This window comes from Siniperca chuatsi, linkage group LG5 (genome assembly GCF_020085105.1).
Source record: "Siniperca chuatsi isolate FFG_IHB_CAS linkage group LG5, ASM2008510v1, whole genome shotgun sequence".
NCBI classification, from domain to species: domain Eukaryota; kingdom Metazoa; phylum Chordata; class Actinopteri; order Centrarchiformes; family Sinipercidae; genus Siniperca; species Siniperca chuatsi.
The window spans coordinates 20,406,850-20,423,846 of NC_058046.1; the positions used below are offsets into that span (position 1 = coordinate 20,406,850).

Consider the following 16,997-nt stretch of genomic DNA (forward strand, 5'->3'; position numbering starts at 1 on the left):
TGCTGGAGTCATAGCACAAACTTTATCACGTGTGATTACCAATTCTTGAAAACCTGTTTTTAACTTTACAGACTTTTCTATATAGAGTTCTAGAGGAAGGATTTATCCAGTGATGACATTCAGATGCATTAGTGTGGACTAAGCATAGAACAGAACGCAAAGAAATTCAAATTCTCATGAAATGTATAAATAAAAATGGACACTTTACATCCAAAATGTATTACTGCATATACGTATATTTGATTCAAACAACATTAAATAAGAGAAATAAATGGATTCCCAACCTTAAATAATGTCAAATCTAAATTATCTATCCTGGCATTAAGTTGCAGTTTATACTTGGAGTCTCTGAAATACCCAAGATGCCCTCTGGGCAATATTCAGCCTAGACCCAGGAGTTCTTAAAACAGGGGGACAGATCCGAGACCAGTTTGTCTAATGAGCGGGTGTGGTCATTGGAGCTGTCCTGTGAAATGATGCATCTATTCTTGGAAGCGTAATGCACAGGCTCCCCTGGGCTGCACTCACTTAAATTATTTTAGCAGTGGATCCTGTAAATGGGTTGCCCTCAGAAAGGTTTAAATATTGATTCACTGTGTTGTAAATTTGACTGGGAATAGAAGGTAAGCTATTGTTTGTCTCTACACATGAGGGACCTTGTTCTTGAAAATCCTTTGATCTGTAAAACAAGTAAATGGATTTCACAATAAATGGTTTTAATGAGGATTAACGGTAACTGGGGTGCTTCTGCAGGCTGTTTTCTACAAAATCTTTTCAGCAGCGTATCCATTAAATGGTTGCTCCACTAAAAGATAAGGTATTAAGGTAGTCTAGTGCTTATAGAGACAATCGTGTAACCTAACTATTACAGCTTGCACGCCACTTCCATTACTCTCTTTAAGCCTATCAACAGCCACTTGTCCCTGAACAAGACCCTTACCTGAGTTCTTACTGAAATCCACACTGAATAAGAGCATCAGCATGCATAAATCTAAATTAGACTGTTACACTGTCCAGCTGTTTTGCTGCTGTGGATTACAGTGTACGACTATGTAGAGTATTATTTGTAAAACCATGCTTAACTAATGCAGGATACGTTCAAGGTACTGAAGGCTATCAATAAATATACTTGAGGAGAACTCCTCTCTTTCACAATGCCTGCTTTTACTAAAATATCTTCCTTTCTTCTCTAAGTATCTCCTTTTGTAGACTATGTCAAAGTGGAATGCTGTGGTAAAACGTTTCATTGGCACTTGAGAAGAAGCACTGTCAATCTTGGCCTGTTATAAAACAGTTTTTTCTGCACCGTAAAAGAAAAGAAAAAGAAGTAGTGAGAACAATTTGCACAAACAGCAGTCACTGGGCAGATAGCTCAGGACGTACAGTTCCGGTTACATCTACTATGATGCAATACCGGTACAATGTGATAATACAGTGGCGACGACTTGTGCCATATACTGTGTTTCACACAGTATATTCACATACCTATAGAGCTCAGCAACAGCAGCTGTTAGGGTAAGTGTGGTTTGGCAGTTGTGCTGCATTCTCTAATAACCCCTATTCTGTGGTACCTTCTTAGAACCAACTCTATGGTTAAACAGGCAGAGAGCAATCTCTGTGAGTGTTTCTGTTGTGTGTGCCAGTGCATATGAGCATGTATGTGTATGTGTCAGTGATTAGCGGTCAGAAGCACTGCCCTTCATCACGATAAACTGGATTTAATAGGTTGGATCAGATTAGGGTTTGGTTTGATTCTTGTTTCTAGACTGAACTATATTGTTTGTGAGGAGTGAGTCATGACTTACATAAGATCTAACAGCCACAGACAAACGTAACAGACAGGCACATAGCTATATATAGCGAGTGGGAGAAAACAAATAGGAAGGTATGAAGGGATGAAAGTATTATAAGTATGGGGGGGGGGGCAGAAAGGCAGATCTAGATAGATGACCTATTGAGTGACATCATATAGACTGGCTGTCATCAGCCCTCAAGTTACACTTAGTCTCTGTATACAGTGAGTAGATTCATTCCCATGATATGTACTGCATATCAATATCACCTTACGTTCAGTCTCCAGCTCTCCTCCTCTCCCTGTCCTATGCTAATCTACATTTCTCTCCTTTTAGAGAAGTTAAATAATGGCCACCTGTCACTTAGTTTAAGTCTTTCCAAACCAGATGCACTTCTGTTCTGTTTTACAATATTCTTGTTTTTTGTTGTTGTTGTTTTTCATCAAGAAACTGCCACACAATGCATTGCTTTGGATACAACTGGCCTTTTTTTTTAACAAAGAATACAATCAAATGGCATTTTGAGACTTTTATATTCAAAACAAGATAGAGAGTTGGGACATAAAGAAGGTATTCAAAACTGTGAACCAATGGGATATCAGTTGGGCAGATGATGACGAGGGCAGATTTTTTGTGTTGGTTTCATTGGCTAAAGTTTTTGTTTACACCTTTTGATGCACAATAAAGTAACCACCACTAACAGTACTCTGTTACACAGAAAAAGAAATACAAGATTATTCTTTTACTCTCGTTTCACTTTGACTGTTTTATTGAAAAACAGGACGTGGAATTTTTAGATGTGACCTGACCCTAATCTGGAATTACACATAAATATAAAAGCTAATTCGTGTTATTCACTTACTGTACACTTCATGGTCTTAAGCAGACCTAGCAAACATTTACTATATCAGCACCCAAAACTGCACCAGTACTTACTCACACTCCTGCCAATGTCTTGAAACCTCAAACCATATAACTGTCATTGTGATACTGCAGTAAAGGTCAGAGTGGGCTGCTGAGACAATTATAGTTTAGGTACTGCCAACTTCTCTGGGAATAAGAAAACCTTCACTGACCAACATCAACATCACCATTTATTTCCATTTATCATCTTTTTTTCGTATGGGCATGATTTCTTTAGAATACATTATTTGCAATGCAAAATATTTTTCTCATAATTTGTTATTTCACATGTGACAGCATCCACATGTCAAGATTGTGTACACACAGTTGATTTTGTATAATTTTAGCTTGTCTCACTTTCTTTTTCTATTTCTGTGTTCTGTCTGTCATTTTTTCTCTCAGTTACTCAGATAGCGTCTCCCACAAGTTTGAGAGCATGCACACACTCCCAGACACAAACACAAACACACACACACAAACACACAACTGTGGTAAGAATTCACATGGCTTCAGTTAGTGGGAAAAGTATCACATCCAAAGTAATAACACAAAAATGGCAAACCGAAGTGACCCCAAGGGGGATTGGCACAGGACCTGGCAAGCCATTTATCATCAGTCTCATGTTGCTATAAGTCTGTACACTGCCAATGTTAGTGATTTGTGCGTGTGTGTGCGTGTGTGTGTGCGTGTGTGTGTGTGTGTGTGTGTGCGTGTGCATGCGTTGTTTGTAGGTGTCACTGCATTTTGTGTGTGTGCCAATGAGCAGTGGCACTGTCAGAACAGAAGCTTAAGCAAACCTAGAAAAGGATTATCATGTTTCAGGATCATACTATAGTTAAAGAGATGAGGGAAACATACTGTGTTTGTGTGAACTTTAATGTGTGAATGAACAGCAGACTGGGAGGGCAACGAGAGGTAACAGTGAAAGGCGTAGAAACCAAGGGACCATCAAGTTACTTGTTCAAGCGGAGGGACTGAAGCCAAGATTTGTGTGCCAGAACTTTGATTGCTGCACTTTCACTACAGACAGTGAAGTGGAATGCATAGAGAGCGAGAAAAGGTTTCCTGTGTGGTCAATACACGACAGATGGCATATGATTCAGTTGAGCTATCACAAGTGTGGCGGTGGGGGTTGAGTCAAGGAGACACTAGAAATGTGGCGACACATGGAGATGGAGAGGAGGATGAGAGAAAGAGATGAAGGAAGGAAGCATGGAAATGACTTTTCTTTTCAGAATCAGAATCAGAAAAACTCTTTTGTTACAGCTGCTCACTACAGCCGATAAGTTTTAATCACTTATCGGCCGTATGGCATTGCTGGGATGCCACGCTACAGCTGCACTGTGATGAATGAGTGTATGTGTGTGGAGATAAAACAGGGACATGTGCTTTTATCGCATAATAGATAATACTAAAAAGTGTGTTGGAGTAGACCTATCAACATGTGTTTGTGTCTGTCAAAGTGTGTTCACATTTATGTGCGTTTTAGTCTTACCCTGGAGATGGTGAGGGGCATGTTGAAGTCCTTCCCTCCCTGCAGCCTGAAGCCCCAGGGGGCAGGGCCTAAGAGCGTGGCGCTGTAGTTGCTGCTCATGGTCTCCTCGATGATGTCAAATGCGTTCGGTGTTGATGTTACTGACAAGTGATCAGGTGATAATAATGCTTTCACTGGGTGTTGATGATGACGATGGTCAGACGTGCTATGGCTCCCTTTAAGATGTTGTTCCAAGATCTGAGGGAAGATACGAAATAAAAGCGTACGATAGATTTGTTATTGTATGGTTATATAAGACAAAAGGGTGTGAGAGGGAAAATTCAGTGATGGATGTTCAAACAAGGAACAAGAGGGGTCAAGAGGACAATGCAATGAGAGGAGATAAGAAGTGAAAGAAGTGAAAAGGAAATAAAAGAAAATACATATTATCAACACAAACACTATAGTTATAGCCACTAAAAGTAAACACACAAAAAATGTACATACTGAACATGAATTTTCATGGCTGAAAATTTAGAAAATGATTAAAATGTCATTATACAACTGGCTGCACACTTACAGGCAGGTGAAAATATAAACACACACACATGCAAATAAATAAAATATTATTTCTATCTCACTATACTAGAGTTTGCTGAAGCAGTTCAGTAGCATAAAAGACTTACAATACCCCCCAGGAAACCCTCACCAGAGTACAATTACACAGCTAACATTAATATAACTACAGCACATTTCCTACTATTTAGTGCAGTCATTATGTGAATGGAAAGGCCGTACCTGTTAAATGGAAATTCCAGAGAGAAAAATAATTCCTTCACAGGCAGGTAGACAATGTAATCCCTAGTTTCCCCTGGACTATCCCCTTCCCAGCAAACACACTGTATGTGTGTGAGAGAGGTAGAGAGGGATGCAATGCTCTTATATACCAGCTAATGACTGAGGGGAGGGGAAAGGTGGAGGAGGGGAGAGAAGAAGAGGGAGGCAAGAGGAAGAATGGGTAGAGGTTAGGTTGGGAGGAGAGAGGGAGGAGAAAGAGGAGGGGAATCACCCATGGGTGGAGTGAGTGGAACACAGAAGGGGAGGAGAAATGAAGGAGATGATATGAGGTAGGAGATTAGGGGATGGGAGGAGACAACGCTCAGAAAAAAAATTAAGGGGGGAGAAGGAAAGGGGGGTGAATGGGGGATTAAGGAAAAGAGTATGGGAGCACTGCACACAGAGAAAATGACAAGGGGAGGGAGAAGAGGCATTGGAGAGGGAGAGAGGGGCAAAGGAGAGGGGGACGGTTTATCTTTCATCCGGATATTTTGGGAACATGGACTCAGTGCTGCAGGCTGCTTCATTTAAGGTGGAACCAGCAGTAACCAGATCACGAGAACACATCCCAAGGGCTTCAATTAAAAGGTCTCTCAAAGGGTAACTTTAAATGATACATTGGGGTGATGGTGATTGGATACAAGCTCAGCAGGATCACTTTGTTCAACTCCTGTAACATGGTTGTTTCACTACTGCTTCTCTGATGCTCCAACTATAAGACACTAAGAGAAGCATTTTCAAGAATCAATGCAAGGATGAGATTCTTCTTCAGGTGATGTGGCACTGACTTTTTAACAATAACTAACAATTTTTAAATTACCACTAAATTGACTGTCACCTACTTTTTAAATGCTACTCTCAATCCCATAGTTCCTTTGTCCTAAACTAATTACCTTTAGTTACTGGATACTATAAGGGGTGTAAATCTACAATGTTTTTTATGTGTCATGCCTCTACCTCTCCCTCTTCAAACATTAAAGAGCCAAACATAACCAATCAAGTGATTAACTAACCTTAATCTCAGTACATTTTGCTAGGGAGATGTACATTTTGGTTGGTGTATGTAAGCAATCTAGTGCCTAAGTGCAGCACCATCATTTCCATCTTGTTTATTTATCAGTTTCCTCATTATTTATGTCCAGACAGCCAGCAGTTCTTCTCCTTCTGCACTGGCTTTTGTCCATTCCCCTTTTCTAGCCTAGACAGATCAATATTGACTTTGTATTTAGGCTGATGTAGTAGTGGCTCAATTAAACACTCATCCCATTCCTTTCTTGGCCCTGACCACACACACACACACACACACACACACACACACACACATATAGACAGACATTACATCTTGCCAAGTCATAGCTCTGTACTGTTGTTATAGCAGTGCTAGTTATAGCAGCCTGATGAGTTCTCAGTCAAAATGTGATTTCCCATATAAAAATCAACAAATAGAGGAGATGGAGAGCGGAAGCTTGAGAAAGAAGTTGGACATGCACTTAGAGGAGAGGAGGGTAGCTGGACAGCAACATGACGATCTTCAAGAAAAAAATGAGAGATACAGAGAGAGAAAGTGATAGAACTAAGATGGTGAACAAGAGGGGGAAGGAAGCAGGCTAACATTTGACCTTTGCACCATGAAGCAAGCTGAATAATAAATTATAATTTATAATTTATTAAGATAAGATCATGATGGACACACAGTATGAGAAAATAAAATACTCACAAAGTCACACTCATAAACACAGGATGTTCTTCATTAGCCTGCTAATGAATGTTCCCACAGTGTGTCTAACACAGACAGTGCACACCTCTCCAGCACAGCCAAATTTTAATAATAGCAGAGCAAACCCTGGGAGGAGCAGAGACGGCAGAGTCATTAACCCTGTTTCCGCTGCAGAGCTGAGGGGGTCTTGATGGGGTTAGAGTTAACTTAAATTTTACAGCAAATGTAATTACAAAAGGCACACTGTTTATTCGAAGCTATAGCACAGATGGTTGCTCATTCCTGTTGTAAAAAGGACTAAAAGGATCTTTATATGGGGAGATGACATGGATAATGAGTGAGCCCTGGTTAGCCTTGTTTGATGCTCTGGCGAACACCATGGGACCTAACCTTTCTCAGACCTGCCTGCCCCAGTAGAGACCAGGTTAATGCCAGCAGTCTCTGTTGTTAAATTAATTAAAAACACTGCACACTGATGATTAGTTAATCGTTGTTCATATGTTGTATCCTGCAACAACCGGCCACAAAAACAGTTACCATAACATCCTATAACACTTAACATTGTATGCCTGGACAGGGTACCAAGGTAAACAACAGGAAATCAGGTGTAGAGGGACAGAGTAAGACACACACACACACAGAGAGAGAGAGAGAGAGAGAGAGAGAGAGAGAGAGAGAGAGAGAGAGAGAGAGAGAGAGAGAGAGAGCAGGGTAAAAGGTTAGGTCAATGATATTGAACCTGGGTCCTGTAGGAAGTAAAATACACTGAATGAAGTATTTATATAGCCAAAATATATATAGTCATAAATGTGCGGGGAAAAAGAGTATGTATTTTAATGAATAACATAGTCTTTAAAAATGAAGTCCTCATACAGAAATGACAAAAACAGTTTGTTTGCATGAGGTATGGTTAGGTTTGGGCAACTAAAACTATGTAGTTCAAGTAAGGAAAACATGATGATGACAGATTATTGCGGTATGGCTAATGTTTGGCAACTACAATACTGGGTCAACATTAGGAAAATTATTAAAGTTAAAGTAAAAGGACCCTGTCATTCTTTTTAGGGCTTGATTATGTAAAATGTCCCACTAGGGTAATAATATTCAGCTGGTTTAGAATCACTATAAATACTAATCCTGAGGATTAACAGATAGTTTGACCTGTTTAAATCCACTTTAAATAAAATGTATAAACCATGTGTATTACAGAATATGCTTTCTCACAGAATCACGTATATATTTTAGGAGAACTGCACACAAAAAATTTGCTTTAGGATGACCATTTTAAACTTGAAGATGTATTTTGAGAGTGGGTGAAAAATGAAAAGGTCCTGTAAAGACAGGGTTCGCATAGGTTGTCTACCTGTTAAGGATACAAATGAAACAACCTTCCAAGTAACAACCAAAAGGTTGATCCAATCAAAGCATAGAATAATAAATTACTGTAAATTGCACTTAGATCATGTCTCAATGTCCCATTCCCATGTCACAAGAGTTTTGGTTTTGAGTCCCATGAAGATATCATTTCTAAAATATGGGCCCTCCCATGGGCCAACCAGTCTATTTCACTGTCTTAAGACATTTGATCAGTTGCTTGTACTGTCAAAAATGGCCAATGGCCAAAACTGTAACAGAGAGAACAAAGGAGATTTGTGAGCCACAGGATAATGATATCAAACACTAACAATAGAGAGTGTGCTACAGCACGAAACCTCAGACACCCTGACAGTCCTTTGTTCTGTCAAATGGTCTATTCCAGTCCCCATATGCTCACCTCTCCACATGCTTAATGATCACAGCTTAGCAGCCCCCAGCCAAAAACACATGCTCACAAACACACTGAGATAAAACTCCACCCCTTAATGGTATGATGATCTGCCCCTCTAAGTGGAATTTAATGTGTCATCCACGTGAATGAACAGGGGACACCCGCCCCCCTATTCTGCCAGCTGCCCACACACACACACACACACACACACACACACACACACACACACATACACACACACAGACAACCTGGAGGGACACAACACATACATACAATCTCTCTTGTGTATAAATCATATGTTTGAGGTCAAAACTGAAGACAACAGCTGTGGTCCGAATAGCATTAATTCTAAATTAGTTTGAAATCCTTTCAGTCAAATTTATAATATTCAAAAATTTCCTGTCTTGAACATATTTTCCTGATATGTTCCAGCCAAAATAACCTACAGTGAGAGGGCACACACAAATCACAGAACAACAAAAAACTCCATAATCACACAAACTATTCTGTATACAAACATTGCTTTCACTCACAGGTGTACACACACTCATCTATAGGTAGACAGACAAACATGCGTAAGGTTGTTTATATCGGGGAGACTCTTTGTCTGCCAGCCATCTAATCAGTCTGACCCCTCCACACTGATATAAGCCTAACTAATCCCCCAGATCATCTCTGTAAATACTGCACAGTCAGGGGTAGAGTTGGTGCAGTAGCCTTTTCTTTCCCAGGGTTTTTGCTAGTGCAGTCAGTAAAAATGGTAGTATTCTACTCAGTTAAGTAGAAATTAATGCATATTAGTTATTAGTCAAATGCATTCTAATGGGAAGTATACAGAAACACCAGACAACACTTGTGACAGTGTTTATAGACTGTTTCCCCAATTATTATTGCATTACATGTAATATATATATATATATATATATGTGTGTGCGTGTGTGTGTGTGTGTGTAAAAAACAGAGTTAGCCTTAGATATGGGCAAAGATTACTTGTACATTGTTCTGGTCAAGGAAACCGAGTTCTTTATGCCATAGGTTTCCGTTGAAACATATGAAATTAAATCTGTAAAACATCCAAAAATGTGATTTTGTCTTGATTTAATGCACAAAAGATATAACTATCTTCTAGGTTGTAAATGTCCAAAATTCAGTGTGACTACGTCTGTTGAAATGTACAGTACCCACAAACTCACATGTTTTTAGTAATGTTCAAATTTTAATAAGGCATGCTTTCAGCATTTCTAAGAAACATAAATACGGAAAGCATGCCTGGAATCCAGAGATGAGCTTATTAGCAGAACCCAGTATCTCCGGTCTGAGCTCAGTCACTGTTTATAACTGCTCGCTTTCACAGTGGAAAATATGCCTCCCTGCTTACCGGCCAACCAGACAGACAGAGATAGACAGACAAGCACACTGGGAAACCGATAGCTCAGCCCAAACAATTGTCCATCCTAAGAAAGATAAACTGAGAGAAATCTGGCTTCAGCCCCACAGAGACATGAACACACAGGTGCACACACACACACACACACACACACACACACAGACCACAAATATACACACAAGTGCCACACACACACAGACCACAAATATACACACAAGTGCTTAATGTTTGAGTCAAGTCTGGGTCAGTCAAAGAGAAGCATTTTAAAAGCCAAGTGTAATGCCTCTGAGACATACAGTACACAAATTACATAGAGAACGTCCACCACTTTAAAACTGTTGGGATCAGCTGCTCTTAATGGTTCCTTCCAACCCCTATTTGGAAGCAGAGTGATAAACCTTAAAGTCACTGACCTCTCCTTTGTTGTAGCACCACCCTCAGGCATAAATTTCCATTTTTACACAGTGAATAAAAATCTAATGAGCAGATTGTCATGAACTTTAATGAGCACAGTAGGATGAGCAAAATCATCTGTGTGTTGTTTGCTCAAACACCATTTAACTGTGGGGTTGTAGCAAACACTGCAGCGTCTACAGAGACACTAGCAGGTCTTTATAGAAATGTTCCGTGTCCCACACTGAAGTACACTATGTCTATTTGTGTTTTGAGCTTGTAGTGTGTTGACAGTAAAGCTGTAGTGTGATGACTCGAGTCAGTCTGGAAGATCCGGAGTCGGCTCACATTTTGTCAGTCGAATCACTGCACTTTTGTTTTAGCTGCATCACAGGAGCTACAGCATGACAGGCTGTTAACTTTGCAAACCCAGTTTTAACTACAAAACTAACTGTGATGGAAACAGAAAGGGGTAATAGAAACGGAGGGAAGTGCGACTCGTTTCTGTTCTCTGCTCCGATGCTCTCCCGACTGCTAGAGAATTTGGCTAAACTACTTTTGAACCAGACACTGGTACAACCTCCTCTACTGCTGTCCAGTGTGATTGACTCTTTGGCTGACAGCTCTGTCAGCAACCCAGCAGGAGGGTGCTAATGTTTTAGAAGTAAACTATGACCAAGACATACACTTTTTATTTCTCTGACTGGGTGGAAATCTCATATTTTCACAACAGAGATGGTGAACAAAGCATTAAAACAATGTGAGTCTTACAGGTAAAACAGGAGACTCATGTTCGTTATTGGAGCTGGGTGTGGGTCTGATCTGACACTAACTGGGCATTCCTCACTGGGGGACAACCCAAGTTGACACTGAAAATTTTTTTTCCACCACAATGCAATGCATAACAGAAATGGAACAGCTGGAAAAATTAAAACAAATTGTGGGCAGTGGTGAGACAGCTCCAGGAGCTTCTTGGAAAACAAAAAATAAATTATTAAATCTTTGGAAAACATTTTGCTTTCTGGTTTTTAAGATTCCAAATTTGAAACTGGCAGTAGCTTTCCACAACTGTGGTATCACTGACGTCTTTTGGCGCACATCTAGAATAATTTCCTGTATACAAAACGGTAAGGTACACATTTTTTGTGTATACTAACTGCCAAAACAACATGGCAATTAGAGCATATTTTATAGTGGTAGTGTAGTATATAGTATATATAATTAGGACAACGCTTTAATCTTGCATGGAGTTAAGAAATATCCTTCAAACCATGGCAATGTGACCAAATAAAATTTCCCTCTGATACAGCTCATAATGCCCTGTAAAATCTAATGGAACGAGTGCTGATTATATCACAGATACACTTGTGTGTGTTATTGCCTACAGTTTTCTGAATTGACAGTTTGTCATAACTTTTCATGATAGATATGCCTCATTCAGACTACATTTATTACATCAGCCGCAGTGACATGACACAGGCTTTGGTGGATAACGAATTATGTATGGATGGTGTGCTTTCTATTTCCTTTTTGGAAAATGTGCACCCATAAACCCATAAGCATAAATAAGACAAAGAAACACACACACACCACATTTTTGGTGCTGAGGCTAGACTTCTGTGCTTTTCCAATGCTTTACTTCTTTCCTCTCTAGTAGACAGCAGCTGTTCTGTATTGAGTGCAGAAACTGAGGGAAAAAATTAAAACAGGATATAAAGAAAAGGAGGTGACGTAGGGCAGATAAGATCACAGAATGATGGGAAGATGAGAAGAAAGTGATGCTAAAGAATTGATGAAAGACAAATGAATCAACTGAACCTCAACCTATGTTTAATCAAATACTGTAGGGTGTGTGTGTGTGTGTGTGTGTGTGTGTGTGTGTGTGTGTGTGTGTATACACACTTGCCATTGTAGCCCATATATCAGTGACCAGAGGCAACGCTTTAGTATTAGCAGGGTCTCAAGGGGAGATCAAAGCATCTGCTCCACTCAGCACAGACTAAAGCAATACTACCCCCCCACACACACACCCACACAGCTCTCTCCCTCTTTCTCTCACGTATATATATATATATATATATATATATATATATATATATATATATATATATATACACATATATATATATTCCACATTTTCTATTTTATTTCACTCAATTTAACCTAATTTTTACATGATCTTCTCTCCATCTGCCCTATCTTCATTTCATTTATTTTACTTGCAAAAACCATTAATGATTTTCATTTTTGATATTGTTGCAACGGCACTTAAACATCAAACATGTGTAACACCAGTTTGATCAAATACACCAAATATGTAGGCTACCATAAAAAACCACTGACACCATCAGTGACTGCATGACCGTGATTGCCACTTGAAATAAACAGGGTTGAGGGTTTTTGTAGAAAGATCACAGTTGCAACAGATTCTTGTAGGCAATTAGATTAACTGATATAACCTAGCATTCCATACAATAACTCAGCGTCGAACTTTACTATTGGATTTTGTTATAAAAGTGGAAACAAAACACCCAGGAAACGACGACTGACAACCACAAAATGTACCCAAAATACACCACAAAAACTAGGCATTCTATGTGTTCACCGTGGGTTAAGCAGGTGTTACTTACCGTGTCGTTGAGTCTCGCTCCTGCTTCTGGTCAGTGTCCTCTCCGGTGTCCCGGGACAATTTTCCCTTCATTAGACATACGCAGCCACTTATTGAGCTCTTTGCGGGATAGGCCCCTCAGTGATGGAGCAACGTCATTACGCACTCAGCCGGAGAGTGGGTTCAACATACCCTGATTGCAAAAGTCTTTTTGTTTGTAAACGCACTTATCATGATGAGGGAAGAAAACCTTTAACAAAAAGTCTTTTACTCATGGGGTGAAAGAGTTAAGGTGGGTTTGAAAGAAAACGTAGACCAAGAATACAAGAATACAAGAATGAAATGGAATTATTATGCGAAATCTCCTTTTATTAATTTATAAATATCTTTACAGGAAGCCAGCACTTCCAGATACTGTATAGTACGAATTAAAAAACCTCAGACTGGTGAGTGTACTCGCACGTATGCGTGAGCAGGCGGGGTCGGTCAAATAGAGCATCACCCTGCACTGGCATGATGAGCTTGTCATAATAAAAGTGGCCGCATCCGTTCTCATAAAGGCAGAGGAGTCTCCTGCCAGGTATGACTTACATCAGAGGCCAGTTCTGCTTGTTAACTGGTTATTATGGATCTCCAGTTTCATTTGGGAGCAGGCTTGGTTTCACTCCACGCGCTCATGCTTCCCTGCACACACACACAGTCACACATACACCCACGTACGTCTGTCTGTCATAAAGTTGTAGTGTGCATGGACATGGTGCATTTCGTCCATCGTCTTATGGTTTATTAAAAGTCTCACCAGCTGCGATTTAGCATCAGCTGGATTTTTAATGAAACATGCAGTATATTTAAACATTTTCAAACTCTGGTCCAAAAAACAAGTAGTCTGCTGCCCTTCAGGCAAAACTCTTACAAAAACAGCATCAGTAAGACTATAGTAATATAGTATACTATAGTAATATAATAATAATATGAGATATCTTCTAACTTCTCTAAAGTGTCATATTCAGTTGTCTGAATGTTTGTGGGGAGGGGCACATCTTAAATGAGGAACATAGAGTATTTTCCTACTGCATGAGTGTAAGTTAATGTGACATATTACTCTTTTCTCTTACTTGCCTTTCTAAAATTACTCCACTGTTGGAAATGTTACTGAAAGAAAGAAGAAAAGTAAGAAAGAAGCTGCACCATTTTCCATATTGGGTAAATTCATAGCCTTCAGAAACATGATTCACTACATCCCTCTGGTGGCTATTTACTGTTATTGTATATGAAATAACCATATTCCACAATTCATAATATGGTATGGTGTAGTATGTTGTACCAGGAATCATCTTAATCCGGTACTCATGAGCCAGTATTTTCTCTCCAATAACAATAGGATTTTTTCATGCCGACATTTTGAGCAGCACAGGTGTAATTGATAACATTAATAAAAGCTCCTTCAGATGGCCAACATGCAAAATATCAGAGACCTGGAACTGGCACACATAACTATGTATCCATTATTAATGGCATTAATTACACCTATGCTTCCCTGCTGTGACGTTTTAAAAATATCCATCCATCCATCCATGCTGCTTATCTTATGCAGGGTCACGGGAGGCTGGAGCTGATCACAGCTCACACTGGACAAAAGGCATGGTACACCCTGCACAGGTCACCAGACTATTGATGCTGTGAAGCGTCAGTGCGAACCACTGCTCCACCGTGCCACCCAAAATGTCAAAAAGTGTGCTGTGAAAAAGGCATGTATATGGTGCCCTAAAAATGGACTATCCATCTCTCCTTCCAGCGAAAGACGAGTATGTTCCTTCTGCTTTGGACAGTCAGATCAATTCAAACCTCCGCTGAGACCAGGGATTTCATGAAGCATCTTGAGGGAACACACCCATGTGCGTACATGCAATATCAGTGTAGCTAGAGGCAGACAGTCAGACGTGTCTTTTAATTGTACTTAATTATTCTAAATAAAGTCAGTTAATTGTCAAAACGGACTAAATTTAGTTTAAATTTATAAAAATTAAATGGACGTGGTATGTGGATGGTAAAACCTACTAGCTATCACTTTCTTTCAACAATTAGCATAGTTTGTCATAGTTTGTCAATATGTACATTTAGAGCAATATGCATACAGTTATTTGTAGAACCTAATTGTAGAATCATATTTTTGCAGCAAAGCAGACTAGAGTTCTACACAGGTTTATTAACTTTAAGAGCACAATTTTGGTGAAAACAAACCCCAGTTTAAACACCGTCAAAGTGAGTTGAGACACTCATTTCAGCTGGCCACAAATGTCTAATGCTGACACTGAATTAATACTTTTTATTGTACCTGCAGGAAGTATGTTTAGGCATTATCACAGTAGGACAAAGGAAAGAAAAGCAGTACATGAAACAGCAACAAACAGCATCTTGAGATAAAAATGTATCATACAAACATCAGTGTGGCATGAAAAACACATCACACAATCAGCCCAAAACAAGGAAAGACATATAAAAAAAAAAACAGTTATTGTCTGTAGAGGACATGGAGAAGATCCAGACCAGGTGAACAAACAAAAGAATCATACCTAATTTAAGAATCATACCTCATTTGCTGTGGTTCCCTACAGGTCTGTGTGTGTTCATAAACCTCCTAAAGAAAAAGGGCCCCATCGATAGCATTGATAATGTTGACAATGACAGTATGGAAAGAATGCAAAATCTTGCAGTATATTAAAATAAATTATCTGACCATAATTCATTTATTACAAAAGGGAATTTGTTTCTCCAAACAAGACTGTATTCTATATAGTGAGTGCTGGAAGGTGGTCCCTTTTTGGTGTAAGCTGTCAAGTTAATATGAAAGAAAGTGACAGATGAACATGATGCACCCTGGACATTTTAGTGGTTAATATTATGCCCAGATTTACTATTGTATTAGTTTGTGTTATTACATTGGCCCCTCCACAATTATTCTTCTGGTTATTATCATTTAAAATGCTTTGTGTCACTTGTAAAACAGTAGATGGCAGTAGCGGCTTTGTTACGTTAGCCCAACCTGAACATAGAACAGTCGGGGTTAACAGCCCAGTCTTGTATTCATCTAAGACTGATCTTTTGCTGTTTTTGCAGGTGAGGAAAAGTGTACAAGCGCCATTTATATATTTATGTTAAATTTATGTTCATTTGTGGTGGCATTTTTAATGTTTACAAGGTTATTTATGTCAGAAAGTAAGTCAGCTAACTAACGCTAGCTTCCATAGCTAAAATAATCTGGGCATGTCGAGCGCGCTAGCTGTATGGCTACGTTAGTGACTTGACCTTACAATTGTATTGTTTCCATGCTAGAAGTTATAAATTAAATGTTATATACTATAGCTTATATGCGCAGTATTTTGTTAGTTAGCCTGCACATTTCATGTTGTGTATTGATAATTAATTTCATTTTGTGGCAGTTGTAGTTACATTGTGAACGGTATTATTTGTGGCCGTTTCTAATGTGAAGACTACATGAACTGCACATTGTTTTTTATTAGTGTTTATTAACAAGCTTAAAAGTAAGTTAGCCTAGTCTGAATTTTTGTATCTTGAAAAATCATCTGGCACCTGAATGAAAGTTGTCCTCATTCAGCTTGTGTAACAAACATGTTGCCAACATTTTTCTTTTGTTTTTTCTCTACTGAAGGAAATCTCTGGGAAGTCACACATGTTGAGAATGGGCAGCCTCTAGTCTGTTGGTGAGAAATAATCTAAAAAAGGTAAATCCAAAAAGTCACACTCTTAATCTTAACTGTTTAATCTAACATAATTTGAAGGTAATAATTATAAATAATAATAGGAACAAAAATAACACAAAGCTGATGATTGTGTGTCAGATAACTTTAAATGACTTGCCCACGGACGTTCAGCTTACTTCCTAGTTTTCTAAAATATGCTGTTGTTGTGATGTTAGCTACAGTAGCAAGAAAGTTGTGAGTATCGCTGTCTGGAGCTGGTTTGCTGGCTCTGGGAAACGTCTCGTCCTCTACTGTCTCGTTAGCTTTGCAGCAGCAACTGTAGGGACAGTTTGCTAACCCACAACCTAGCTAATGTTAGTTCCATTACTTGCTGTGTCGTTGTTCACTCATACCCC

General features: G+C 39.2%; 1 protein-coding gene across 17 annotated transcripts in view; it reads right to left on the minus strand.

Moving 5' to 3' along the window:
- pdlim5a (PDZ and LIM domain 5a) overlaps positions 1–5,119 on the minus strand; it is a 62,981-nt gene extending 57,862 nt beyond the window's left edge. For all 17 annotated transcript variants that reach the window (XM_044196731.1, XM_044196730.1, XM_044196729.1 and 14 more), the window contains exons 1-2: positions 4,969–5,119; positions 4,192–4,428 (exon numbers count right to left, since the gene is read on the minus strand). In XM_044196731.1, the coding sequence (XP_044052666.1) occupies positions 4,192–4,290 (99 nt within the window). In that variant the 5' untranslated portion in view covers positions 4,291–4,428; positions 4,969–5,119. The remainder of the gene's footprint in view (positions 1–4,191; positions 4,429–4,968) is intronic.
- Between the last annotated feature and the right edge of the window lie 11,878 nt (positions 5,120–16,997).